General features: G+C 35.5%; 3 protein-coding genes across 3 annotated transcripts; 1 reads left to right on the top strand and 2 right to left on the bottom strand.

Moving 5' to 3' along the window:
• Window positions 1-767: 767 nt before the first annotated feature.
• On the bottom strand, window positions 768-2,324 carry LOC100306545 (uncharacterized). The gene is made up of 2 exons (NM_001249599.2): window positions 1,734-2,324; window positions 768-1,032 (listed from the first exon to the last, which is right to left on the bottom strand). The coding sequence occupies exons 1-2, from the start codon at window positions 2,148-2,150 to the stop codon at window positions 934-936; spliced, it is 516 nt and encodes a 171-aa protein (NP_001236528.1). The 5' UTR covers window positions 2,151-2,324; the 3' UTR covers window positions 768-933.
• Window positions 2,325-7,966: 5,642 nt separating this feature from the next.
• Window positions 7,967-8,934, top strand: LOC102663582 (protein MAIN-LIKE 2-like). Its single transcript, XM_006595232.1, has 3 exons — window positions 7,967-8,246; window positions 8,358-8,548; window positions 8,629-8,934. The coding sequence occupies exons 1-3, from the start codon at window positions 7,967-7,969 to the stop codon at window positions 8,932-8,934; spliced, it is 777 nt and encodes a 258-aa protein (XP_006595295.1).
• Window positions 8,935-13,851: 4,917 nt separating this feature from the next.
• Window positions 13,852-26,457, bottom strand: LOC100788499 (endoplasmic reticulum-Golgi intermediate compartment protein 3). Its single transcript, XM_003542120.5, has 11 exons — window positions 26,095-26,457; window positions 25,910-25,992; window positions 25,735-25,810; window positions 25,576-25,643; window positions 23,344-23,428; window positions 17,646-17,776; window positions 17,460-17,543; window positions 16,371-16,517; window positions 14,826-14,934; window positions 14,623-14,742; window positions 13,852-14,241 (listed from the first exon to the last, which is right to left on the bottom strand). Exons 1-11 carry the CDS (start codon window positions 26,180-26,182, stop codon window positions 14,177-14,179), a joined length of 1,056 nt encoding a protein of 351 aa, XP_003542168.1. The 5' UTR covers window positions 26,183-26,457; the 3' UTR covers window positions 13,852-14,176.
• Window positions 26,458-27,110: the final 653 nt, after the last annotated feature.

Genomic DNA, 27,110 nt, shown 5'->3' with positions numbered 1-27,110 from the left:
TGAGCTTAACTTTATATAGAGAGATTCTTGAAACCTGTGTCACCATGATCAGGATTATGTAACCGGCATTTAGCATCAATTATTGTGTAACAGTATATCAACACTATTGAGTGTTTAGCGAAAGAAGAATTTATATGTAGCTAACATTTTTTTTTTTTCATCCAAATATTCGAAAAAAATTTCAGTTTCGTTTGACTATATCTATTATTAGTCGTCTTCCGTTAAGTGATGACCTAACAAATAAAATGTTACGTTATCACGTCTGATTGTGAACATCTCATTGTCATGTCATCATCTTCAATGTATCAATGATAATAGATAAAATAAGAGGACCGATTTAGTGAAATAGACAAAATAGGATGAGAGATTTTACAATTAAACCTTATAAATAAGTCCATTTTGAATACGGCAATGATATATGTTTGTTCTTTTGTCTTGATTGTACTTGCAATGGCAATTTGAGAGTGAACAAACAAGGAAACCAAGCTAGTGTTTCAAAATTGTTATAAGGAACTTCTAGAATATAGAAAAATGACTGTCTGTGAATCTGTGTTGCGGAATGTAGCTCATCAACGTTATATATAATAAGGCAAACCCATTGCACTTCTAGACGACAGAAAAATGATTGTTTGTGAATCTGTGTTGCCAAGTGAGAGCTCCTTTAATGATTGGACCCTTCACTCTCAAAGCCTTAAAGCATCAACCAACAATCAAATTTTGTTGCTAAATGCTTGTAAGTTCTAACTACCAATGCCTTAAACAAGAGCAGTATTAAAAAATTACATTTATATATGCATTTTCAGTTTACTTCCATAGGCCAATTAATGCGATAAACAATGAGAAATGCAGTTACTGAATGAAAAATGCCAAAATTACAAATAAAGTAATAACAACACCAATACAACAAATATTTAAAAATAAAAAATAAAACAATCACAATCTGGGTAGCATCACATGGGCAATGGGGTCTCTCCTCTTCACCTTCCATTTCTTAAACTGTTTTGAGGCAGCTTTCAGTGCTCTTGCCCATCGCTGGATCAAGTGAAAAACACCAAGTTATTTCCAATGTACAATACATAATAACATTTAACATTTACCCCTTTCATTATCTAACAATCTCAACAGTATGATAGAGTCAGCAAGTATATGGGAAATCATTTCAACAGAAAGATTTAAAGGTAATATATGTTTCTCAAAATTGAAGTAAAAGATGTTTTCTCAATATTGTATTCTGAATTTCAGATTTCTAAAGAGAGATGGAAAAAAATCAACCTCCATAAAACACGACAAACAAAATAAAAATTCCAGAAACCCAGATAGAATCAGAACCAGAAAAGTGAGAAACAAATTTGGTGGCATCCATGTATATCACAAACAAATCTTTCAACATCAATCATTTGTTAAAGGTTATTAGTTAGTTAAAAATAGTCAGTTGGCTAGTTAGCTTGACCGGTTAGTTCATTAGTTGTTAATTACAAATAAGATCTATGAATATATTATGTATCAAACTCACATTATGTTTAATTTTTTTTTATTTCAATCAAATCCCATTTTACTAATTTTCTTTCATTTCCTCTTTTTAGAAAACAATGCCCATATTCATATTTCTATAATATAATGTTTCCCAGACTTCATAAAATAGAAAGGAAAAAAAAGTACCAGAAATCTAAATGGGAATCAGAAACCACAAACCAAAAAAGAAAGCAGAAACAAAAAAACAAAAAAAAAATTACCTTGTTCAAGATGGGGTTGCAAGCACCTTTAAAGGGTGTTGGAGAGAAATCAGAAGGCAACTTCTTGTTCTTACTCTTGCTATTCTTTTTTATGAAATCAAGGTTGAGATTGAAGGCAGAGGCAGTGAACTTCTTCCTAAGCTTAGAACCCACCTTCTTGACACTGCATTTAGCTCCCAAACCCATGTCATAGGAAAGCTTCTTTGGAGTGATAAGATCCAAATCCATAGGACTGTAAGGTCTTGGAAGCAAAGGGGACCAGATTGTGCTCTGAGAGTAGTCAAAGTCATAGGCAGAGTTGTCTGGAAACTTGCACAGAAGCTCAATTGACATCTTTGGCACCAAATACTCTACCACTTTTGTTGTTTTCAACACTAGTGCTTCTTCTTCTTTCTCATATAGTGTTTGAGATTCCATTGCAAAATTAACACTAGTTGGTCTTTGCTTCTTTTGCTCTCTCTCACTCTCTTTACTTTCTTTACACCTAACACTTTTGAAAGCTTTTGTTGGGTTTGGATTTGCCGTGTAAGGAAAAAAGGAAGAGAGAGAGACACAACGACACACAACAATGTAGCCGTTGCAAATTGTAATGTCTGTCTTCTCCCCAAAACAACATTTTTCAACTGCATTCACATGATTTTCATTGTTTTCCCCCTGCATCTTAGGTTCTCACAGAACAGAAATAATAAAATATTTAATGCTATAATAAAAACAGTAGTTGCACAGTTGCACGTTTGAATTAATTTGTTTATATAAATAATTAATTTTATAATTGAACGTAAAATGTAAAAATACCCATATTATATTGAATAAACCACTATTTTTATCCTCTAACTATTTCCTTCTTTCTGCGTTAAGAAACTATTATCTTCTTTCTTAAATAGTACATAAAAATATAAAATAATTCAAGTGATTCCTAAAATATTGAATGTTTACTATTTTAATTACCAAGTTGATTTACTTTAGTAAAGTTTAAAAACTAATTATCATCAGAATAATTCATAGTTACACGTTTTTATCTACTTATTGAAGAAAGAAAAAAAAAAGAAGATAATCTTACGTTCATTAATTCATTTTTTTATACATCACAAAATAAAGATAAAGAACAAGCAGAAAACTAAGGTCTAAAATCCAATTAATTCATTAATTAATAGAATACAGCTTAAAAAAACTGAAATTAGATCCGATAGGTATTTTTATTTTTATAAAAAAAATGCAATCACATCATGTTTCATGTACATCACCTTTCGTATCAAAATGGTGTCTAGTTGTTGAGGCACAGGTAATTTAAAAATGAGAAGGTAATGTTCCTTTTGAACTTATAGTGTCTCTTTTTGCTTCTATTGGACCTCTCTTATAATTGGCATGACCAAAGTTATCCTTCTAATCATCCAACACATCTTCCAATTTTCTTTGATTTGATTCTTGTAAATTTTTAAATTTTCAAAAAGTCTTTATTATCATATAACGTAACATATATCTAAATACCTCCTGTTATATATATATTTTTTTATAAATATTTACTGATATGACCTATTTAAAATTTAATATTTTAAAAAAATAAAGTTGTTGATACTAAATAATTACTTATAACATAACATAAATCTAAATATTATGTTTTTTTTGTCGACCAAAAAATAATTTCATTAATATTGAAGATACTAGTGGTACCCATGGGATTACAATCTCCAATACAAATTAAAAGAGAACAAAATATGACTCCTACAGTAGAACCAACCCCTTTATAGAGGAACCAATGTTGTATCTAATTAGACAAGAATTAACACTTTATGAATATACTCTATATGACTATTTGCAACCTAAACTGTTGATTAAAGGCACTGAATGAAAGCTAAAACATTTGATTGCCATTGGTACCTTGAGAAGAAGAACTCACCATGTTTTGCCTCAAGTGTCCATGATTTATAAATGACTTCCTCCATCATAGTATCAAAATCCAGTTGAAATTGTTGAAAGAGGGTTTTGTTTCTACAGCTCCACAAAAATCATACCACGGCACACCATACGGACAACCAAATAGTATTCTTTTTAGCATTAAACCAAGTACATTGAAATCCACGAAAATGTTGAATGAGTCGGCATGGCTGTGTTGATACCATTCTTATCCAATGTAAACACCTATTCCAAACTCTCTGTGCAAAATTACAAGTAAAAAACAAATGCTCCAAAGTTTTTTCATGGTTCTTACAAAAGGGACAAAGTGTAGAATTAATAATGTGATGCATTCTCCAATGAAGAAGATTATTCTTTATTGGCAACTTATTTAAGCCAAGCCTCCAAAGGAAAATCACGACTGATCTTGGAACAAAAAGTTCCAAAATTTGCTTAAGGAAAAGTTTTTCAACAAGACTTGTAGATGAAAGAAGGAAAAAATAGACACTTCTAAGTAAAGACTTGTTGAACAAGTTTTTCGAGATATAGCATCATAAGAGTCCCTCACCAACACCACCCCCTCCACTTTCTCCCTAAAATTCTCCACCAAAGGTATATCTCTCACTCAAACCAAGATCTCCTTCAAGCCAAACACCAAACCCACCTCTCACCATTCCACTCTCCAATCTCCCCTAGCTTTGCATCCTTTTGGAGAGAATCGTTATAGAGTCTATGTAAGTATTATGTTATCTCTAAATAAAGACAGAATTGCTTTTACTGGACCTCTCTTATAATTCGCATGACCAAAGTGATCCTTCTAATCATCCAAAACATCTTCCAATTTTCTTTGATTTGATTCTTGTAAATTTTTAAATTTTCAAAAATATAACGTAACATATATCTAAATACACCCTTTCATATATATTTTTTTATAAATATTTACTGATATGACCTATTTAAAATGTAATTTTTAAAAAAAAAATACTAAAATTATCGATACTAAATAATTACTTATAATGTAACATAAATCTAAGTATTATGCTATCACTAAATAAAGGCAGATTTTTTTTTTACAAAAAAATTTATGACAATCAATATTAATAAAAAAAATTAAAAATTAAATAAAATTTAATAAAAATTAACAATATTTTTCATTTATATTTTTTTTAACGGAGTATTGGGTGAAGTGGGGTAGTTGCAATTCAGCCAAGCCCGCGTTTTGATCAATGTTGGTTCAAATTATTGGGCTTAATACTTGGTCCATTTTCAAGGAATCAGGTTTGGTAGCAGGCTAAAAAGATTCAAGGGACACTTTGGAACTAGGCTGTTGCTAGGTGCACCCAGCAATTATGTGAAGTTACACAATTGTCCCTTATAATAAAATTAATAAATTAAAATTTTTAATAAAAAAGTCTTTCCCCCGTTTTGTTTGAAACTTTCTTCCGCGACCCAAAGCTTCTTCACCTTTGAGTTCTTCTTCTTCCGCGACCAGAGCTCCACGCGTCCAACAGTCTTCACCCCGCGTCCAGGTCTTCTTCTCCGCGCGCGTCGTCCTCCATTGCCGACATTTGAAGCTTTGAAGCATTCGTGTTACGCCCTATAGGTTAGTGTTCTAACCTCATTTTTCTCCTTTAATCGCTTTTGGTGGCCATAGGGTAGAAGACATGTTTGGTCTGGTTTGGTTTTTCATGGTTTTCGTTGCGCGAGGTTGAAGACGAGCCTTCTTTCGCGGAAGGTTCGTTTCTTCCGCGCGTGTCTGGGTGCCGTTGGAGGTCGGGCGGAAGATTGTTTCTTCCGCGGACTCCAGCGGAAGATGGAAGATATGGCACTTTCGTGGGATTCCGCGGAAGAACCATCTTCCGCGAGAAGGAAATGTGACAGACTAGATACCCCCGGAAGAAGCTTCTTCCGCGTGTGTCAAAGACGTTCCATTTCCTTCTTGCGGAAGATGGTTCTTCCGCGGACTCCCGCAGAAGAGTCATCTTCCGCTGGCATCTGCGGAAGAAAGGTTCTTCGCGGGAGTGCTTTTCCTTCCTGCGGAAGAACCTTCTTTCGCGAGTACCTGTTTTATAGAATTTTGGATTTTTTTTTTAAATTATTCCAGAACCATCTTTTGTTCATATTATTATTTAGTTTGTGTTATTTATATATGCATTTGTATGTGTAAATTGATATTATATTTTGTGTGATTTATATATGCATTTATATGTGTAAATTGAATTACAATTTGGTGTGATTTGAGTAGGATGATTAATGAAGCTAAGCTATGACTTACACTGCCTTCACTGCCCATAAGGCAGTGTGGTTGTCAATTAGCTAATGGTATTCAGCTAAGGCACTGTGGTTGTCAATTAGCTAACAATTACAACTCAAATATGAATCATAGAAACAACTTTTATTTGCTTTTGATACATCTTGATATGAAAATTTGATCAAACATGAATCATGGATGTCAAGCTAAACATGCACTGAGTTATGTGGAAGGTGTTGGAATTAATTCGAAGTTGAATTATTGTTACCGGCTTAAGATCGAGTAGTGATTCTTTAAAAATAAGAACTAGAGAAAGTAGTAGTGTGCTTTTAAAATTTAAAGAGAATGGCAACTATATTGGTTGGCACGAGTGTCTTATAGACAATGAGTGCGGGTCAACCAATGTGTTTAAAGGATGAAATATTGAAGCCACTTAAAATTAGTTGAATGTAGATGTTTTAGTTAAAAAAACTCGTCGAAGTCAGTCAAAAAGAGATACACCAACAGGTAGATTGTTCCAATTAGGAGTTTTATGATGTTATTTGCTTTTGTTTATATATAGTTTTATGATGTTATTTGCTTTTCAGCAAACTTGATTGTTCCAATTAGGAGTGTTGATAGATTGATTTGATTTGGATTTGAAAAAAAAATGATTGAATTTAATTAGTTCAATTTAGTTTGAATTTCATGATTTTTTTGTCAAATTTGAACTAAACCAACATGATATTGATTTGGCCTCATTGACAATTAAATAGTTGAAGTATTCTATATTAAGTGGGAGGGGGGCTAAAAACCTATGTCAACCTTGATGTGTTGTAATAAATCAAATAAGACCTATTTTTGAAGGCCAATAATGGCTGGCCAAAAGAAAATTGGTACATAGTCAATGAAGTCATAATCAAAACACCAATTGGTGTTTCTCAAGGAAACCATTGCGTGACATGGTTGTGTCCATTTGGAATATTGGAGTGTGTGGTTGCAGAAACCATAATTTGCATGAACATCATTGATTGCCCGAGAGTTTGATGTGGTAAAACTTAAGATTTTCATATATTCAAAATTTCCAGCATTTGATGTGTCAGTTACTACTTTTGAGCAAAGGAAAAATTGTGAAGCATTTGGTGGACATGCCTTTGCCAAGTGGTTTCAGTTGGGTTTATCACCAAGTTCACAAGCTCCTCATATAATTTCTTTGATTTAACTTGAACTTAGAGATGAATTAAAGGAATCTATACCACTGTAATTGATTCTAATAGCAATGTATAAAGGAAAGAAAAATAAACCTTCTGGTTTAATAACTAGAATTGTGTCTTGAGAGAATCACAATGACAGGATTTGACTTCTACTAATCAATTGAATTATATTTGGTGTGATTTATATATGCATTTGTTATATATGCATTTGTATGTCAATTATTTGGATAAATTATGTTGAACTAAATATATAATCTGTGGATTTGGATAAATTATGTGGATTTGGATAAATTATGTGGATTAGTTAGGATTCAAAAGCTTTGTTACACAAATTATTTGAGTGTTTAATTTGACGAATAAAAGTAAATGTTCTTCATGATTTCAGATCATGGTTAGAACACGAGGTCTACGTCGTGTGTTAGGCACAGGTAGAGGCAGAGACCTTAGTCAGCATGTGGCTGAGGATGTTCCTCGGCGTCGTAGGCCCACTGCCTCAGCACGTAGGCAACGGGTTACCCAGAGAGTCGAGGATGTTCCTCAGTTAGCTGAGGATGTGCCTCTTGCGTTTGATGGTAGCCCAGAGAGGACAGGAACCGCCGATGGTGCTGAGTCTGATCGAGTGGCTAGTGATGGGACAGCTGCTGATGATGAGGGGTTCCTCGGTGGGCCATAAGATCCATCTGTTTTGATAGGATTTGCTGATCATGTGGCACACAGCATATAGAGTGGACAGGTACGTACTTATTTTATTCCAGTAATTAGAAAGTAGTTTCTTTTATTTTGAAATACACAAATTTATAAACTGATATTCAATTTAGGAGCGACCCGATCTCAAGTTGGTCTCTCATGGTAGGAAAGTAGATAAATTTGGGAGACCGACTGCTGAGATCAAAGGTATGATTGCGGCCACCGGATTGGATCCATTGATCAGGTGTTCTGTGATCACCACTGATCCTGGACTCATATCCGCCTTTGTTGAGAGGTGGCATAGGGAGACGAGCAGATTCCACCTCCTAGTAGGGGAGGTGACGATCACTCTAGATGACGTTTCGTCGCTCTTGCACATTCCAATTACTGGCGCACTGCATTCATTCGAGCCGCTGGCTACATCTGACGCAGTGGCCCTATTGACGGAGCTACTTGAGGTCACCCCAGATGAGGCTACAGCTGAGACACGTTAGGCAAGTGAGCCTCATGTTCGATTGTCCTGGCTTCGGGACACGTACCAGAGTAGGTGCCGGGCCAGGCAGTGGGTTGCTGCAGCTTGGACTTACCTACTTCATTTAGTTGGTTGCACCCTTTTCGCTAACAAGAGTGCAACCCATGTCCATGTTGTGCACCTGCAGGCATTCAGAGACCTAGGACAGGCAGGGGCATTCTCTTGGGGAGTGGCCGCTTTGGTCCACTTGTACGATCAGCTTAACGAGGCGTCGCAAGCCCCTACACGGCAGATAGCTGGTTACATTTCACTACTTCAGGTGAGTATCGCTGCTTGTAATTTAAATTAAAGTAAAATTCAATCCATGTTTGATTGTTGATGTTGACTTTGTGTTTGTAGTGTTGGATTTACGAGCACTTTTCATCAGTCCACAGGTCTGTTGTTGACGATGGTTATGCTGAGGCTAGCCCACGTGCCTGTAGGTGGCTTACGGGTAAGGCCCAGATGGCCGAGATTAAGGGAGCCCCTTATAGAGCACGTATTGATGCCCTGACAGTCACTGACGTCTGTTGGATGCCGTATGCTGAGCATCGGGGAGTTCGGGGCTATGACTTGATCTCCTCGTACACGGGGCAAGTCAGATGGGGTCTGATCATCGTCTACCTTCGACCAGAGAGGGTGGTTCGGCAGATGGGGTACATTTAGACCGTTCCTCCGCCACCGGTTCGTGATTCGTTGACAGGTACTGATATAGACGATCGGTGAGTACACTTTTCAGATCATGTAGCGCCTACAGGGGAGCTCTGTGTAGTTCCTGGGCAGGTGGCCCCAGACTACATGGAGTGGTTTTTTCAGATTTCGCACTCCTTTGTGACGCCGACGGAGGACACTGCTGAGTCGAGACCTGCGCCTCCCCCTCCCACTCATGATGATGACTTCGTGGAGCCACCAGTCGCCGAGGTTCCAGTCGCGTCAGATGCATTCTGTGGTAAGCTGTGTACTTTTTGTTAACTTAATTATTTTTTATAAATTCATACTCACTTGTTATTTTCACTGAGACAGGTTGATTGCACAGCATGTGTCATGATGGGAAGGATTGTTGAGCATTTGGAGCGCGTCATCAACCTCAAGATGGTGACCGCAGGGACTGACTTATATGATATCATAGATCTTTGCTTGAGGATAGCTAGAGATGACGATCCAGATGACAGTCTTAGGCCGCGACAGAGACCCCGCATAGATTAAGATTTATCTTTTTTATTGTATTTGTTTATGTATTTAAATTTTAGTATTTGTTTTTGTATTTGTTAAAACACATTGACTTAGATAATGCCTTTATTTCTTTATGTATTTAAATTATCTTTTTACTTAAATTGTTAATTTTAGTATTTGTTTATGTATGTCATAAATATAAGTTAGAAATTTTTAAAAATAAGTTAGACATATTAAAAAATAAGTTACAAATTTTAATTGATTGAAACAAATAAGTTAGAAATTTTAATTAAATGTAATTGATTGGACAAAATAAGTTAGAAATTTTAATTTATACTGAAAATTATTATATAATTTAAACAACAATAAGTTAGAAATTTCAAAAAAAGAAGTTACAAATTTTAAATAAATAAGTTAGAAATTTAAAATACTAAGTTAAAAATTTTGAAAAAATAAGTTAGTCATTGAAACAAGTTCCAAATTTTAATTGATTGAAACAAATAAGTTAGAAATTTTAATTAAATGTAATTGATTGGACAAAATAAGTTAGAAATTTTAATTTATACTAAAAATTATTATATAATTTAAACAACAATAAGTTAGAAATTTCAAAAAAAGAAGTTACAAATTTTAAATAAATAAGTTAGAAATTTAAAATAATAAGTTATAAATTTTGAAAAAATAAGTTAGTCATTGAAGCAAATAAGTTCCAAATTTTAATTGATTGAAACAAATAAGTTAGAAATTTTAATTGAATGTAATTGAATGGACAAAATAAGTTAGAAATTTTAAGTTACAAATTTCAAAAAAATAAGTTACAAATTTTAAATAAATAAGTTAGAAATTTAAAATAATAAGTTAGAAATTTTAAAAAAATAAGTTACAAATTTAAAATAATAAGTTACAAATTTTAAAAAAATAAGTTAGTCATTGAAACAAATAAGTTCCAAATTTTAATTGATTGAAACAAATAAGTTAGAAAATTTAATTGATTGAAACAAATAAGTTAGAAATTTTAATTGAATGTAATTGAATGGACAAAATAAGTTACAAATTTTAATTTTTACTTAAAATTATTATATAATTTAATCAACAAGTTACAAATTTAAAAAAAAAAATAAGTTAGAAATTTAAAAAAATAAGTTAGACATTTAAAAAAATAAGTTAGAAATTTTAAAAAAAATGAGTTAGAAATTTTAAAAAATAAGCTAGAAATTTAAAAAAAAAAAAGTTAATCATTGAAACAAATAAGTTACAAATTTTAATTGATTGAAACAAATAAGTTACAAATTTAAATTGATTGAAACAAATAAGTTACAAATTTTAATTAAATGTAATTGATTGGACAAAATAAGTTACAAATTTTAATTTGCACGAACGGGTCACAAACATTTATTCCTTATAAATTTTTTTGCTAAAAGTTGATAATAAAACTTTTATTTCTTTTTGATACATACTACACATTACAAACGGGTCACAAACATAACAAATTGACACACTAAGACATATTAGATCGACTAGAACATCATGGACACAAATTTAATTTGCACGTAACAACCTAACATTTAACTAGCATTCAATCACGCAAGGATGTAACCACATCGTCCTCATTTTCCATAACCACTTTACTAAAGAGAGCCAAAATTTCTATTGGCACAAATTGTTTCTAGTAATTAGACTCTACCAGCACCTTTAGCACGTCGTCGTCACATTTCAGCTCAACAATTTCAAATTCTAAAACTTTCTCAGAATACTCCAAATGACTAGGTTGTCGATAAAACAAACGCCTTACAACTTGGGATTCGTGAATCCCATGAGGAGGATTCCCTTTAGGTGCTACTTGCTTGATCAAATCCTTCAGTTGATCTATGCTACATCCTTTTGGAATATCAAATTTTTTTGGATTTATTCTGGTGAACGCATAACCCACAAAGTTATTTTGGCGTGGCATGTTTCACCTTCCGTTGTAATACAGAACCGCATCATGTGTAGGAATGCTGGGGCGTTCAAGTAAGTTTAAAATTGCATTTGTTGTTCTACCAACGGTACATAACAAATCAATCGGTCCAACAAATGAAAATTGATCATTATACATTAACATGGTGTTCGCATCCATGTCATTTTTCAATTGCATACTTTCAAAGTAAATGTTGTTACCTGTATCTTCCACTGGTCGCCGGTAATGAATTTCATCCACAACTTGATTGTTGTTTAACCAAAGACTGTTGTGTATTCTGCTTTTGAGAGTTGAAAAATCGCATAGCTCGCATGGGCACTAGACTAGAACTTTGAAAATAAACCCCACACTCGTTGTGAATGAGGGTTCCATTTGGAAAAATGAATGTCAACCTCGAGTTCACGATCGTCTGGGACGAAGTCTCTCCTAAGAATGCCATTGTTTATCGAAAATTAATTTGACAAACTCTGAATACCAGTTGCTGTGGAGTACCATGGACATCCCCATCTATCATTTATATAAATGGCTCAGCCAGGCACATGGCTTCCCTTTTACCAGACCCGTGACTATTTTACATTGTGAAGCGTAAAACTAAAACAACCTCCTATCACGTCGTTCACTGTTGGGTCACGTCAGTCATTGTCGTCTGAGAAAAAAGTTGATTTCAGGCCATGTAAACTTGTCTAAGTACCCATGTTCGAGGTTTTTTTAAAATTATATGGGAAAGTCGTGAGACTCTCCAAAGGTGGCCTGTCTCGTGTTTGCACGTCAACGAATCCAAAAAAAATAACATGAGGCACCGGTTCATTCGAACAAGGCCTACAACGGAAGGCCCAAAACTCAAAAAAGTTAGTTTCGGGCCATGTAAACTTGCCTAAGTACCCCTGTTCGGGGTTTTTTTTAAATTATCTGGGAAAGTCGTGAGACTCTCCAAAGGTGGCCTGTCTCATGTTTGCACGTCAACGAATCCAAAAAAAATAACAGGAGACACCGGTTCATTCAAACAGGGCCTGCAACGGAAGACCCAAAACTCAAAAAAGTTAGTTTCGGACCATCTAAACTTGCCTAAGTACCCCTGTTCGGGGTTTTTTTAAAATTATCTGGGAAAGCTGTGAGACTCTCCAAAGGTGGCCTGTCTCATGTTTGCACGTCAACGAATCCAAAAAAAATAACAGGAGACACCGGTTCATTCGAACAGGGTCTGCAACGGAAGACCCAAAACTCAAAAAAGTTAGTTTCAGGCCATGTAAACTTGCCTAAGTACCCCTGTTCGGGGTTTTTTAAAATTATCTGGGAAAGCCGTGAGACTCTCCAAAGGTGGCTTGTCTCATGTTTGCACGTCAACGAATCCAAAAAAAATAACAGGAGACACCAGTGCATTCGAACACGGCCTGCAACGGAAGGTCCAAAACTCAAAACAGTTTGTTTCGGGCCAACATTTCCTCTTGAGGGACGACACGTGACCTGCTACTCTGGCCCTTATCTGGCATGTCCATCCTTCTTGGCGCGGCATTTAATTCGTCGTCAAAAATAACTGAATGACACCTCGCTTGTTTCTCTTTCGGTCGCCACCGGTCTTGTCATCGTCGAAGGCGCCCTTACGCTTGCCGGCAGAACCTTTTCCGGCGACCTCCTTGCCTTTTCCTTTGGCCTTGTTCGTCATTTCTACAGAGAATGCAATGAGACCAACGCCAATTGCATGGTCAGAGTTAGAGAAATGGAGAGAGGAAGAAGTGTGTGACTGAAGTGTGTGTAACTCTGAAGAACGAGGAGTCCAAAATGAATTTTACTGTAAAATATTTGAGGAAAAAAGTGACCGACATATATCATGTGGTGCGTAGAAGAATCGGCTATTGGTCAACTTGTGAGAGGAAAAAATCATTTAACTAATATCAAATAATCTTAAAATTAACAAAATAATTTAACTAATTAACCCACGGAAAAACCTTCTTCCGTGGCAACCCACAGAAGAAGTTCTTCCGCATAGTTTCACGGAAGAAGGTTCTTCCACATCTTCTTCCGTTGCAAAAGAAGGTTCTTCCGTGGATGCCCGCGGAACATTTCTTCCGCGAGTGTCAACGGAAGAAGTTTGGCAAAAACGCTGAAGGGCATTTTTGCCATTTTGGAAATTTGTTGGGTGCACCAGCAATGCTGCTGGGTGCCCCTAGCAAATCCCTTTCTTTTATTTGGAATTTGAAAGTCCCCTCCAAGGTTATACTTTGTGTATAAATCAAGTTTAAACTGTATACCCAAACTTCGTGACTTGATTATTCCACTATCTTTTGAGAAATGTGCAGTACTCCAAAATTTCCTTAATAAGTAACACTAACGATTTTCTGTATATTTAATGGAAAAGGAGAAAACTTGACAAAGTGCTCTAACAGAAATCTCAGGTTCCATGCAGTTTAGGATAATTTAATCAGGAAAATCCAATGTTGGGTTGCACAGCGAGAAACAGACAATCTATCTACATCTCTATATTCAAAATTTGAGTTCTACAAAGTAAATTCCACAGGTGTGGTAGACAAGACAATGCTGTCTACAGTCAAAACCGAACCCAAAATATTCATTCCAAAAGAAAAGAGATTAAGATCTCTTAGTCATTGATGTCAGACAATATAAGGAACTGTATGATCACGTGCTTAAAAGTTAATGCTTGATTCAACTATGCCACCACTATATTTTTTAATCTTTAGTGGCAGCAAATTCCATACAGTGCCTGAAACCCCTTGGTTGGAGACGTAGAGTAGTTGCTAGAAATTGCAATGAATTCATGATCTACCGTTTAGACTTTGATTTAGTCAAAGCTTCAAGAAGTCTGTACATCCAACGGTCCAGCATTCCTGTTTGATATAAATGAGTTTTAGACATGAAAGAAACAAAATAGACCGCAGCAGGAAGAATTTTAGTTCAAAAAGACTCCAGAAAACCCAACATTTGAGAGCTTATTTATGAATATCATATCATAGCATATCATAACTTTGTAATCCTAGAGATGGAATTATATCACCTAATTTAGCCTGAATTCCTGCTTGAACTAAACGACAGTTGAATTATCTAAATTATGTGTCATAACTTGAACTATGCTAAAACCAACAGAAATAATGTCTCAGGAACTTTTCTATACATTTCACTTTTTGCAAGCAAGATATAAGTCAATCATGTAGATATAATGATCATATGAAAAAAAAGTATGGTACGGAATCAGTAATTAAGGACAAAACCTGTCACAGCAAAGGTTCCACCTAGCACAGCACAAAGCCGAGTAATAAAATGAAGAAAACTACGGCGCTCTTCCTTGATAGTGACAGTAATTGGTGATAGATCATACAAAAAGTAGACAGCTGCATACAAAGTATAAATGGGAAACGATAATCAAAATCTAGACTAAAATATGAACAAAGCCAACGTCAAATATAAAACCAACCTGGCCAGGTCCGATCAAACTGATTAATGGGGGAATAATATTCTGATACTGAGAACTGATTAGTTGGTAGAACTTCTTTTGAGATATATCTATATTCGGTTGGAACTACCTGCATCAGTTTAAGAAATTTATGAATTTTACCAAAGAAAGATGCTGGAATTATGAATACAATCACTAAATTGTACTTAGGATAGAGGGCTGCCCTAGGATTATTAACAGTACCCTCAATTCTCACTTCAGGAGTTGCTAGTTGCTTTAGCAGATTAAAGGAAGAGAAGTAGGCAGTTAGGAACCTAGAATTGGAATGAGAAAGAAACTACCTATCTTAACTAACTTTTACTTCTCCTTATATCCTAACATAGGCTTTCAAAGTAAACTGTATTTAATTGTGGCTGGTCAAGAAAAAAGTCTGACCAATACTATAAATTGAGGAGATATAAGCCAGCCTTTAAATCTAATGGAGTGATTGCATTGAGCAATCTAGAAATAGCACCTCTGCTAAAACCAAAATCATATACTGATCCTTGATTTTAATTTAAAAAATTTACACTAAACTGTTGGAAATAATGCAATTATAGTATTAGGGCAGAGTATGCTATGTAATTATTATGTTAATTAGAATAACTGCATATTCTTGAAATTATTTGGACTTACCCTTGTATTTATCACTCTAAATAAAAATATTTGCTCGGCAGTGTAATTTTAACACATGGAATTCCTCCCATGTCTCTCCTTGTGATTATCTTCTTTCTCAACATAAACAATATATTGTTTGTAATACAATTTTAGCTAATTCTGAAAGTATTTAAATATCTAATTGACTCTAAATCCAGAAGACAAGACCCAAATTTAGAAAACTAGAACTCTAAATATTTCTAGCAAAAATTCAACATCGTACATTCACAGACCAAAAGCATCAAACTAAGCTCTATAAATTAACATCCAACCTTGCTATTTCACTTGGGTTGAATTCTTTTAGATCTTGGTGTTTTCATTGCTTTTTTATTTGTGGGTTTTCAATTGGTAAGAAACGGAAAGCAAGTTATATTATGTAGGTACTTGGTACTGTTATGGGACACTTGCACTTGATCCAGATCAAGTTTTTCCCTTTCTATGCACTCTAAAATCCTCTTGACTACTTTATAAGTGTTTGATGAACTGGATCTAACTACACTCGAGAGAAAAAGAGAACCTCAGAAGACTATCAAGGTTTTGAAAGAAGAAAATAAATATAGGGAGAAAGGAAAAGATGGTTGGATTATTATGACAGTATGTTGTTATTCAGGTCTGCACAATCTTAATTTCGTTTGCAATTTTATTACCATATAGCATATATTCAATAACCAAGAGGACACAACAAATATTTAACAGCCCCTTTCATCAGCAGAAAGTCAAAGAATCAATGTAGGTAATGAAAAAGGATGAGAAAAATAAACAAATTAGCAATCTCAAAACTATAAGAGGAGTTTGGAGGAGTAATCATAGCAAACTGCACTGTTACTTAAGCTAGGTGGAAAGATTATTTAAGAAACCTAAATCCCGAACCTTTATATAATATTTAAATGTTCCACTGGTATCATGCAGAATCCTTGTTGTGTCATCAAGTGGGTTGTGAAGTCCTGGATATTTGGGGCCAAATGATAAATCATGGATGAAATGACTTACATTCACATTCTTTGCTCCATCGAAGATCTGCAGAAAACCATCACAACTGAGTTAATTATCTGATATGCAGCAATCATGAATATGATGAGCATCTTTCTAAGCAAGTTTTTGACAGGAAGGTCTCATTCAAGCTACTAAAAGTCGCATTGGAATAAACTTATCTGCATATTCCTAATTAAGACGAGAAATGGAAAATTTATCCCTGTATAAATTGGTATAATTTGCAAATAATTGAACTTGGTTATGGTTTTCAGAAGTCCCTACTATTTATGCAGAGATACAGCATTGTAGTTGACCCTTTACAATTCAGTTGTATTGAGGAGTGAAAGCTTTCTTTTGACTCAGCCAAAACAGAAGGTTTATCTCAGTAATAAAACTGAGATTGTAACTTCTCTCTCTCAATATTACAATGCCACAAAAAAAATATGTCAAATCACAATTAATAAATTCATATAAGTTCTACTTTCCCTTTGTCATAAAACTCCCAAAGAAACAGATCAGGTAACTCTTTAGAAACACAATAGACCTGTAAGAAGCAGTGGTGAAGCCATCATAGCTACCAGATTTCTCCTTATCCATGTTGAAAAGTTAACAGGACACCTCTTACATGAGGGCTCTCAACCAAGGTAAAGCTTTCCAATGCAATAGGACAATCAAAATATATAATAAAGGCTCATAATCTTGTTTTTTTGCTTTGGCAGGATATTCACTCTTATGATGTAACTTCCACACTTGAACACTCTCATGTTCTATTTACTCATTAATGAAAATTTGGGACAGAATGTAAAAGCTTCAGAAAACAATTAAAAGAAGTGTAATCTTTGGACTTAGTTCAAGTTAAAAGTTTCTTTAATGCCATTAAATATACATACACCTGTAAGCTTTCGCAAATCTAGTCAATGAATTACATATGCATAATTTTTAACACTATATTTAGGTAAGATTAATGAAGAAATAATAATATTTTACCATTTGTGCAACATATATATTTAGTCCATGTACTGAAATATGGAAATTTCCAGCAACCCTTTGAACATCTAAAACACCATAAACCTGCAATAGAATTAATAGCATTAAAGAAAATGTTAAGAATTTTGAAGGTCAGACACAATTTCACAAAAAATAATTCATATATGGTAATTTTAGAATTTATACCCGGCATCCTTCCCCATTTTTTAATGCTTCCTTCACTTTCTTGATAATATTTTCAGTAGATTCATCAAGGTTTTGCAAATGAATCTTCTGTTCTGAATGCTCATGATGATGATCATGATCTTTATTATCATCTGTTCACAAGTTTTTATTAGACAGTAAGTGGGAAGAAAACGACTTCACAAGAATGTAACTGTAAGATGAACTTTATACTTGTCATTATAATATGATACACACAATCAAATGTTTAGCCCTTAACACCACACAACAGAAATTAATCTACAAGTTGAATTTAGAAGAATATGATTAATAGCACATGGGAACAAAAACAGAGGTTAGGGTAAGAACAATCCAGAAACAAGCAGAACCACTAAACAACTAGAGAGGTTCAGCAAAGCAAGTGCAGCCAGCCACCAAACAGCAGGAGGGACACAGAAAACATAAACTGGGGCAGCATCCAAACAAGAGGGTCCTTCAGAATAGAGGTCCAAAGACCAAACAAGATCAAAACAGAACAGGGAGAGCCTAAAAGCAGCACCGGACAGCAAGATGATGTTAGTTAAGCCTTTGGAGGGTCTTTGGAAGCATCATTGGAGGCAAAAGCAACTAAGGGTCATTCAGGCTATGGCTGGCGGGAAAAAACTCACAAAAACAGCACAGGAAAACAACACTTTCAAAGAAACACATCCCTCTGTAGGCCGCCATCCCTGTCTGCAATCCCAATATAAATGAGATCCTTTAGGAGAAGAAGCAATAAATGGGTAAATTTTGTATGGTGGAGAGAAAGAGGGAAGTTTGATCTGGTTTTTCAGTACAGCAAGAGCTTAGCTCACAAGACAAGTATTTGCACTTGATGTCAGAAACTGGGGAGTCAACTCACAAAGGATGGCGCATCTCATCTGTTAGATCTCAAGATAGACCAATTATCTGGAGGGTCTATTCTAGAAGGAAGAAAGCCCCTACACGAGAGATAGGATCGAATTAGTTATTAGTTTAATCTTTAGGGCCATCTATCTTTATTATTCTACCTTTATCTTTATTATTCTATCATCTAATCTTTATTATTCTATCTTTATCTTTATCTTTATCAATTAGTTGGATTAGGATATTATAAATAAGAGTATTCTCATTAGAGGAAGGGGGAGAGAAGAATTAGAAATTGTAAAGGGTTTTCCCTTGGAAGAAGGTTTCCTTCTTGAATAAATTCAGTTTACTCCCAGTATTTTCCGTATATTCTTCTATTTTCTGTTTCTATTGTTTTCTCTGCTGTTAGGGATATTCAATACCCTAACAATTGGTTCGACCTGCTCTTTCCTCTACCATTCCAGATGGATTCACATCTAGACACCTTAGACCGCACCTTGATGACCCATGGAGAAGACATAGCTGATCTCAGAGGCGGCATCCAGAGGGTAGAAGGCATCATGAATCACGTACTGCAGCAACTGGAACGACTACAGAAAGACCCCTCCGATACCAAGTCAGAGAGCAATACCGAATCTGAGGTGGTTTTTGAACCACGCTTTTGGACCAAGAAGGTGGAACTACCGGTCTTCGATGGAACAGATCCTCTGTCTTGGATAGCTAGAGCTGAAATTTTTTTCGAAGTACATCAAGTGAAAGAAGAAGAGAAGATTCGATTGGCATTCATTAGCATGGAAGGGGAGGCGGTACACTGATATCGTTTCATTCGAAAACGCAATCCATCTCTTTCTTGGCAATCTTTAACCCCACTCATGCTTCAGCGTTTTGGTGAAGGTAGTAAGGGCAATGTTTTCGAGTGTTTAAAAACTCTCAAACAGGAGGAGTCCGTGGACGTTTATTTGAGGGAATTCGAAATTTTGGTGGCTCAATTCCCTGATCCATCAGAAGATCAGATGCTGGGATACTTCTTGGGCGGTCTCCAGCCGGAGATTCGATGTAGGGTGCGATCTTTCCGGCCGACAGAGGTCTTGCGTGCCATGGAAATTGCAAGAGATGTGGATGAAGAAGTCCGCCTTGCTCGTGGTCAGCCTCCTTCTCAAAGGGTTTTTTTTCATCTGCGTTTTCAACATAAGGGAAGCGTCGTGATTAGCAACCCAGCGAGTTCAGCAGGCAATACAACAAGCAATTATAGCGCATCCCAGGCACGCCCAGCTACTACTGGAGCACGGAACATCATGACAGCTCCAAAAGGGGTTTCTTCGTGTGGATCAAATAACCCGCATTCCGGCAGTGCTGGCACCGTTTCAAGAAACAAGGGAGCTAGACAATTGCCATACGCTGAATTTTTAAAACGAAAAGAGGAGGGCCACTGTTTTAGATGTGGTTTAGCCTTTGGTTTTGGACATAAGTGTCCAGAAGGGAGTCTGCGGATCACTATCCTTGGGGAGGACGAAGGCGACAACATAGAAGAGAATGACAAACAGGAACCAGAGGAGACCAATGATGTAGTGGGGGATCAATACCACTGCCAATGGATGGAATTATCTCAACTGGTCCAGCGGAACATTACGCCTCCAAAAACCATGAACCTATGGGGAGAAATGGCTGGTGTTGGGGTTACCATTCTGATTGATAGTGGCGCTAGTCACAACTTTGTAGCGAGGGACCTAATCTCAAGGATGAACTGGCCGATTCAACCTACTAGAAGTTTTGGGGTTCAGCTGGGAAATGGACACCGACAGGAATCTCAGGGATATTGCCAGAATCTGATCCTAAAGATGCAAGGTTATGTTTACACTGGAGACTTTTTCTTGTTTGATCTTGGTGGTGTGGATGTCATCCTCGGGATGACCTGGTTGGCTTCATTAGGTGAGGTACAACACAATTGGAAGACTCTTACCATGTCTTTTCGCTATCAAGGGTCACCCACCCAAATCAAGGGAGACTATAGCATGCAAAAGAAGGGATTTTCAGCGAAGGTCTTTGGGAGGGCTTCAGATGTTGAGGCTGCTGCCATGATACTTTTCTATTCAAACCTGCTCCGAGATCAAGAGGGAGCAACTCAAGGTGAGGAGCAAAAACTTGACCATCTTCAGTTGACCCAATTACAACATGTGACAGAATTCCATACCACCCCAACTGGGGGTCATTCAGGCATCTTCAAAACTCATAGAAGGTTAGCTCAATCCATTTTTTGGCTAGGAATGAAAAAGTCAGTAACAGATTTTGTGGCAGCCTGTCACACCTGTCAACGCAACAAATACTAGGCATCATCACCAATGGGTTTGTTGCAACCCTTACCGATCCCTAATGCTGTTTGGGAGGAGATTAGCATGGATTTCATTGTGGGACTCCCAAAGTCGAAGGGATATGACGCACTTTTGGTGGTGATTGACAGACTCAGCAAGTATGGGCACTTCATTTTGATTAAACATCCATACTCAGCCCACTCCATGGCAGAAGTATTCACAAAGGAAGTGGTTAGACTACACGGCATTCCTATTTCCATTGTGAGTGATAGAGACCCGACCTTCTTAAGTAATTTCTGGCAGGAGCTTTTCAAATTGCAAGGAACTAAATTGAAGATTAGCACAGCTTACCATCCGAAAACAGACGGACAAACGGAGGTGTTGAATCGCACGGTTGAAACTAACCTACGGTGCTTTAGCTCTGAGCAACCAAAGACATGGGTCGATTTCATTCCGTGGGCAGAATATTGGTATAACACCAGTTTCCACACTGCTGCCCAGAGCACTCCATTCGAGATTGTTTATGGCAGACCTCCTCCAACCATAACTAGGTTCATACCCGGGGAGACCTTGGTGGAGGTCGTGGCACAAGACTTGATGGATAGAGATGAAGCTTTGAAGCAGTTGAAGCATCATTTGGAAAGAGCACAGAGTCTCATGGTGAAACATGCAAACAATCACAGGCGCCCTCATGATATCAACGTTGGAAATTGGGTTTATCTAAAAATCAGACCACATCGCCAAGGATCAATGCCTCCGCGATTGCATCCCAAATTAACAGCTAGGTTCTACGGTCCGTATTTGGTAGTTAGACAGGTTGGGGCAGTAACTTTTCAATTACAGCTTCCTTCGAAGGCACGAATACACCCAGTGTTCCATGTTTCACAATTGAAAAGAGCCCTCGAAAATCATCAAGCACAAGAAAAATTACCCCCTGACTTGGAACATCAGGCTGAACTATACTTTCCAGTTCAAATTTTGAAGATCAGAGAAGTTCAAAAACAGCATGAAGTCGAACGTCAAGTTTTGATTCGTTGGCATGGCAAATCTGAGGAAGAGGCAACTTGGGAGAATGTGGATGTGATTCAGAATCTATTTTTTCCTAAATTTAACCTTGAGGACAAGGTTCATTCTTTGGAGGGGAGTATTGTTAGATCTCAAGATAGACCAATTATCTGGAGGGTCTATTCTAGAAGGAAGAAAGCCCCTACACGGGAGATAGGATCGAATTAGTTATTAGCTTAATCTTTAGGGCCATCTATCTTTATTATTCTATCTTTATCTTTATTATTCTATCATCTAATCTTTATTATTCTATCTTTATCTTTATCTTTATCAATTAGTTGGATTAGGATATTATAAATAAGAGTATTCTCATTAGAGGAAGGGGGAGAGAAGAATTAGAAATTGTAAAGGGTTTTCCCTTGGAAGAAGGTTTCCTTCTTGAATAAATTCAGTTTGCTCCCAGTATTTTCCGTATACTCTTCTATTTTCTGTTTCTCTTGTTTTCTCTGCTGTTAGGGATTTCAATACCCTAACATCATCAATCAGAGAAGCCCACTTTTTGTTAAGATGGGCATCCAGCTCCTCCATAAGTTTCTCTTATATTTTGCTTTGCTGTTTGTCTGTCCCATTGGTTGCACTATGCCATTTTGGCTTCATGCTTATGTTTTGGGGATTTGTATCAGCTCCAGACGCTGGTTTGACCCATTGACTCATTTATTTTCCACATGCATCTTTATAATTTAATTCTCAGCAAAACAATTATTATCATTATCTACTATTTGTTGATTATTATAGACAATATAGATTATAGATAATATCTTTATATCTTGTTCCGAAAAGGAGTTATTTTTTATCATGGATTTCAATTGTAATATGATTTTAATTAAATTTAAATATAAATTCATGGGTACTGAGAGGATCACAAAATAGTTGCAATGATGAGTGCAGATGTAGATACCGAGCTATCACTCTTGCAACTTGTGAAATTATACAGTAGAAATAATTTCTTCAATATTAGAGATTTGGAGACAGTGCTAAACAAGTCCAATGAAATTTATTTGAGATAACCAAGCTACCCCAGTGTTTCATCAGCATAAAGAACCAGCTGGAGGTTTAACAAGAAATATTTTGGTAAAAAAATCAACACTCTAAAGTTTTAAGATATTTGGTGAAGGCGAATAAATGGTTTTCACATGATAAGTACATGAATATTTTTTATATCTAACAGTTACCAATAACCAAGTATATGCCTATTCATCTAAAACAGGTAATTCTGGAAGGACATGAAATTGCTCATGGAACCTTTAGCTCTTAAGTAAGAACTTCAGTCAAAACATGTATGACTAATTATTCAAAAACAAAATAGAAAGACTAGTTGGAGAAGAGCATCCCTTTATCATCCAAAAGAAATATAATAGAAATGAACCTAACACTCAATAAATGAATTGAATCCAAATAAATTTTATGGAATTTTAAACTGGAATTTTGAAATCATATATACGCATAATGCAACAAGAAATTACCATGCTCTTGATTGGTATGTTCCTTTTCAACAAGATCAGATATATATTCAGTGCCAATTATATGGCCATAACTGTTCAAGCGAAGCTGCAACAAGTCCAAACAAAATAGTGTAAATAATGATTAATCATATGAGGCTTAAAAAGAAAAACAACAGATAGATGACAGAAAATAATAATCACTGTGCACATTTAACATATAATGAACCATGTGTCTTTACTCTTTACTACACAACAAGGCTGAATTTATCAAATTAATTTAAGAAAAACAATTATATGATTTCTTGATCATTTTAGTATATGATTTGGTTAGCCTCTAGCCTATACAATCAATCTATACATATTAACATAATAATGCTGTCCACATTCTCTCTCGAGCTAGAGCATATAATGTGTCATGTTTATTTGAGAACCGCCCAAGGACTTAGTTAAAAATCCACTATTTTTTTAATTGACAAAGCTAGTGATGTCTCTAAACAGGATCTCCTCTCTTGTAAAGTGACAATCTATCTCATGTATTTGATCCTCCTTAAGGAACATTGGGTTCAAGTGGATGTGCAAAGCAACTTAAAATTCATACTTAAGCATCATTTGCATAATCTCCCTAAATTGAAGCTCTTAAAAGTAGTGGCTTTAAGTAAACGAGTTCATGAGTGGTTGAGACAGTGGTTTAATATTATAGTTTGACACTTTTTTTTTTTTGAACTGCAAAGATAATATATATATTAATCAAATAATAGTACCAGGGGTACTACATGATAAGAAGGAGATAATGTCTCCAGGAACATGAGTCCAAAAATACAGAACACAAATGCCCTACAAGAATCCCCCATAACCCTTAACCCAGCAGACCACAAACTAAATAAAGGCCATAGCAATATTTGCAAGAAGGCCACTGTAACAACAATAATGAATACAAAAAAGTAATTCATACAACACGCACATAAATGCTAGAAAAAAATACTCAAAACTAAAGATATTTGTCACTAATAATAACATCATAAAGACAAAGTCTAAACACACTACCAGAGGTTGCAATAAACAAAAGTAATTGAAATTAAACATTTTGGAACAGTTTTTTGTCAAAGTCAAACAATTTATCATTAAAATCAAACATCTTAAATCAAATTTGTAGGTTGAACGTAGTAGGGGCCTATATGTTCAAACACAAGAATTAAGGTTCAAAACATAGGCAGGGCAAAGGCCTCTGAAGTTATTGCACATAGAGCATGGGGGTCATGCTTTCATGGAAAGGTAAAAAAAGGGAGCAAAATGGCCAGAAAAGCCTAGGACTTTAGAGAAGCCTGTGACTGCCAAAACAAGGAGATGCTTGAAGACCAGACGAAAAACTGACTATAAAGAACTTCTGAAGCAAAAAATGTTATGAAATACTAAAATCTAAAAACAGATCCAACCAATGAAGACAAGGGGAGGACAAATTGGATATTTTGTTCATTGTTGATGTAGTCACTGCTACAACTGCACATCAGCAAATAGCAGAAAAATCTAAGCATCAATACAACTCTCAATAATGAGACGGCTACAATAATACGCTACTGCAACACACTGCAATAGCATCGCTTTCTTGGCTATTGACCAGTACGAAACAATACTGATAAGTGATAAGTGAATCTTCTATCAGTAGGGCAGCCCACCCAATTAGCATCAGAATATCCAACAATATGAGTGTGGCAGGCACTCATCTAAAAAATCAAGGCCTACTCATGAAGCTCCTTTGACATACTTCAAAACACATATAACCACATCTCCATGATATATTACAAGATACTATCACCAAATTTCACCACACACTCCTAGACATTTCAAATTTCAAATGACATACATATCACTACATCTAAATGACAAACTTCAAGCTATGACATAACACTAAATTTCAATGATATACTTTATTTCACACTTGGTCTTGGTTAAATGGCATGGAGAAAAATTCCCATATCCACTTTAACCAATGGTCTACTAGGCTGAAGGCAGAAATGTCCTAGGGGTGTGTGAGGATAGGGTTGTTATCTTATGTGATTCTTTTTGTAGCTGGGTTTGGCAGATTATGCCTGTGTAATTACTTACCTCTTCAGTACATCTAGTACTGAAGTTTTATTAATACAATCATATTTTTGCAGTGCAAAAAAAAAACAATCACTACATCTCAACACACACTCCTAGACATTCTAAACACTTCAAACGAGGCACATTATTATGAACTACTAACCAACTTACTTTCCATATGTTCGTATCAAGATCCACCTCGTGCTTGCCCGACATATCAATGGCGTCTACACTCAAAACTGCCCGCAAAGACACAACACCACATTGAAACCCAAAAGAAAGCTCATAGCAATTTCAAATAGACAAAAAAGAGCGCTCTAGCTAACTAACCATCACAAGGTAAAGAAGGAAACGTCATGTTAATATGAATTGGAAGAGTTTCCCCTCGCTTCAAGTCCACTGACATCTGCAAAAAGTCAAAACCATTTCTCAATTACCGATTTAATCACCACAACTTGTCATTTATTCCATTTCAACTTATGTCTGAAAAGAAAGAAAGAAAAACCTTGTGAACGGTGTAAGTTGTAAGATAATAACCGAGCTCGTGCACAAACAATGTGGCCATTATAATCAAACCAATTACGGATACTGCAACCACCATAACGACGATGCAATATTAAATTAAATTAAAGAAAAGTCACAAATAATCAACTAAAAAAGAAAAATTTGGGAAAGAAGAATACAAATTACCGAGAGCCCCAGATTGGGTTTTCTGCAACAAGTGATCCTCGGCGCGAGGAAAGGCGTCGAGGTTTTTAATGACTTGTTTCATTCCCATCTTCACTAATCTAATCAAATCAGAAGGAAAAGAATTCTATGCGAATTGAAATGAAAAAGGAACAATTTGAAAGGAGTCGAAAAGGGAAGAACGAAACCACTCTCTCCTTCCCTTTCCGGATTCCTCGATTTGGTCTTCTGATAATCAAAACACGCCTCCAGAATTTAGGAATCTTTAATTTATGGTCTTTTCCTTTAAATTTTGTTTTTATTTAGCTACCTCTGTTTTAATTTTAAGCGTGCATTGTTGACAAGCTGAGAAGGAGTTGTTGTTCTCCACCACTTTTTTCACCACCCATATGGATGGCTTTTTACTTATTTCCAAAAATATCCTTTCCACTAAAACATGATTTTGTTGTGCAAATATATAATGAAATCGTGTTTTGGGTGGAAAAACAGGCACAACAAAAATATGATTTGTTGCATACGCATATGATAGATCATATTTTTATTGTGTATTTTTGGAGGTGAAAAAACATATAGAATAAATATAGGATTTCTTTATACAAGTATACAATTACACAATGAAATCGTGTTTTTTATTATATATGTTTTTTCACCCCAAAAATACACAATGAAAAAATAATTATATCATATACATAGACAATTACAACCTAAAATTGTGTTATAATGTGTATTTTGTTTTTTATTTATAAAAGATGTTTAATGATTTTTTTATAATTTACTATTTTATATTATAACTATTGAGTGACACACAAACAAAAAATGTGTATAGATTGATGTTATGTGGGGCTATTTTGAAGAAAAAAATTATAGGGACCAAAAATGAAAAAACAAAGTTAAATTATAGGGACCAAAATCTTATTTAAGTCTTTAAAAATATTATGAATGCTAACCTATATAAAGAGTCAAACATATAAATTTTTTTTTATTTAGATGACTTATTACAAAATAGGTTTTTAACTAAG

Source organism: Glycine max, chromosome 13, assembly GCF_000004515.6.
Source record: "Glycine max cultivar Williams 82 chromosome 13, Glycine_max_v4.0, whole genome shotgun sequence".
Taxonomy (NCBI): Eukaryota; Viridiplantae; Streptophyta; class Magnoliopsida; order Fabales; family Fabaceae; genus Glycine; species Glycine max.
Note: the sequence above shows the minus strand (reverse complement) of the source record. Positions and strands in the feature narration are given on the sequence as shown.

Coding starts and splice junctions, on each gene's coding strand:
- LOC100306545 (NM_001249599.2), bottom strand. CDS start 2,150: ATGGAATCTCAAACACTATATGAGAAAGAAGAAGAAGCACTAGTGTTG. Junction 1,033..1,733: donor GCAACCCCATCTTGAACAAG/GTAATTTTTTTT, acceptor CACTTGATCCAG/CGATGGGCAAGAGCACTGAA.
- LOC102663582 (XM_006595232.1), top strand. CDS start 7,967: ATGATTGCGGCCACCGGATTGGATCCATTGATCAGGTGTTCTGTGATC. Junction 8,247..8,357: donor TGAGGCTACAGCTGAGACAC/GTTAGGCAAGTG, acceptor TACTTCATTTAG/TTGGTTGCACCCTTTTCGCT. Junction 8,549..8,628: donor GTTACATTTCACTACTTCAG/GTGAGTATCGCT, acceptor TTGTGTTTGTAG/TGTTGGATTTACGAGCACTT.
- LOC100788499 (XM_003542120.5), bottom strand. CDS start 26,182: ATGGGAATGAAACAAGTCATTAAAAACCTCGACGCCTTTCCTCGCGCC. Junction 25,993..26,094: donor AACCCAATCTGGGGCTCTCG/GTAATTTGTATT, acceptor TGGTGGTTGCAG/TATCCGTAATTGGTTTGATT. Junction 25,811..25,909: donor CAACTTACACCGTTCACAAG/GTTTTTCTTTCT, acceptor GACTTTTTGCAG/ATGTCAGTGGACTTGAAGCG.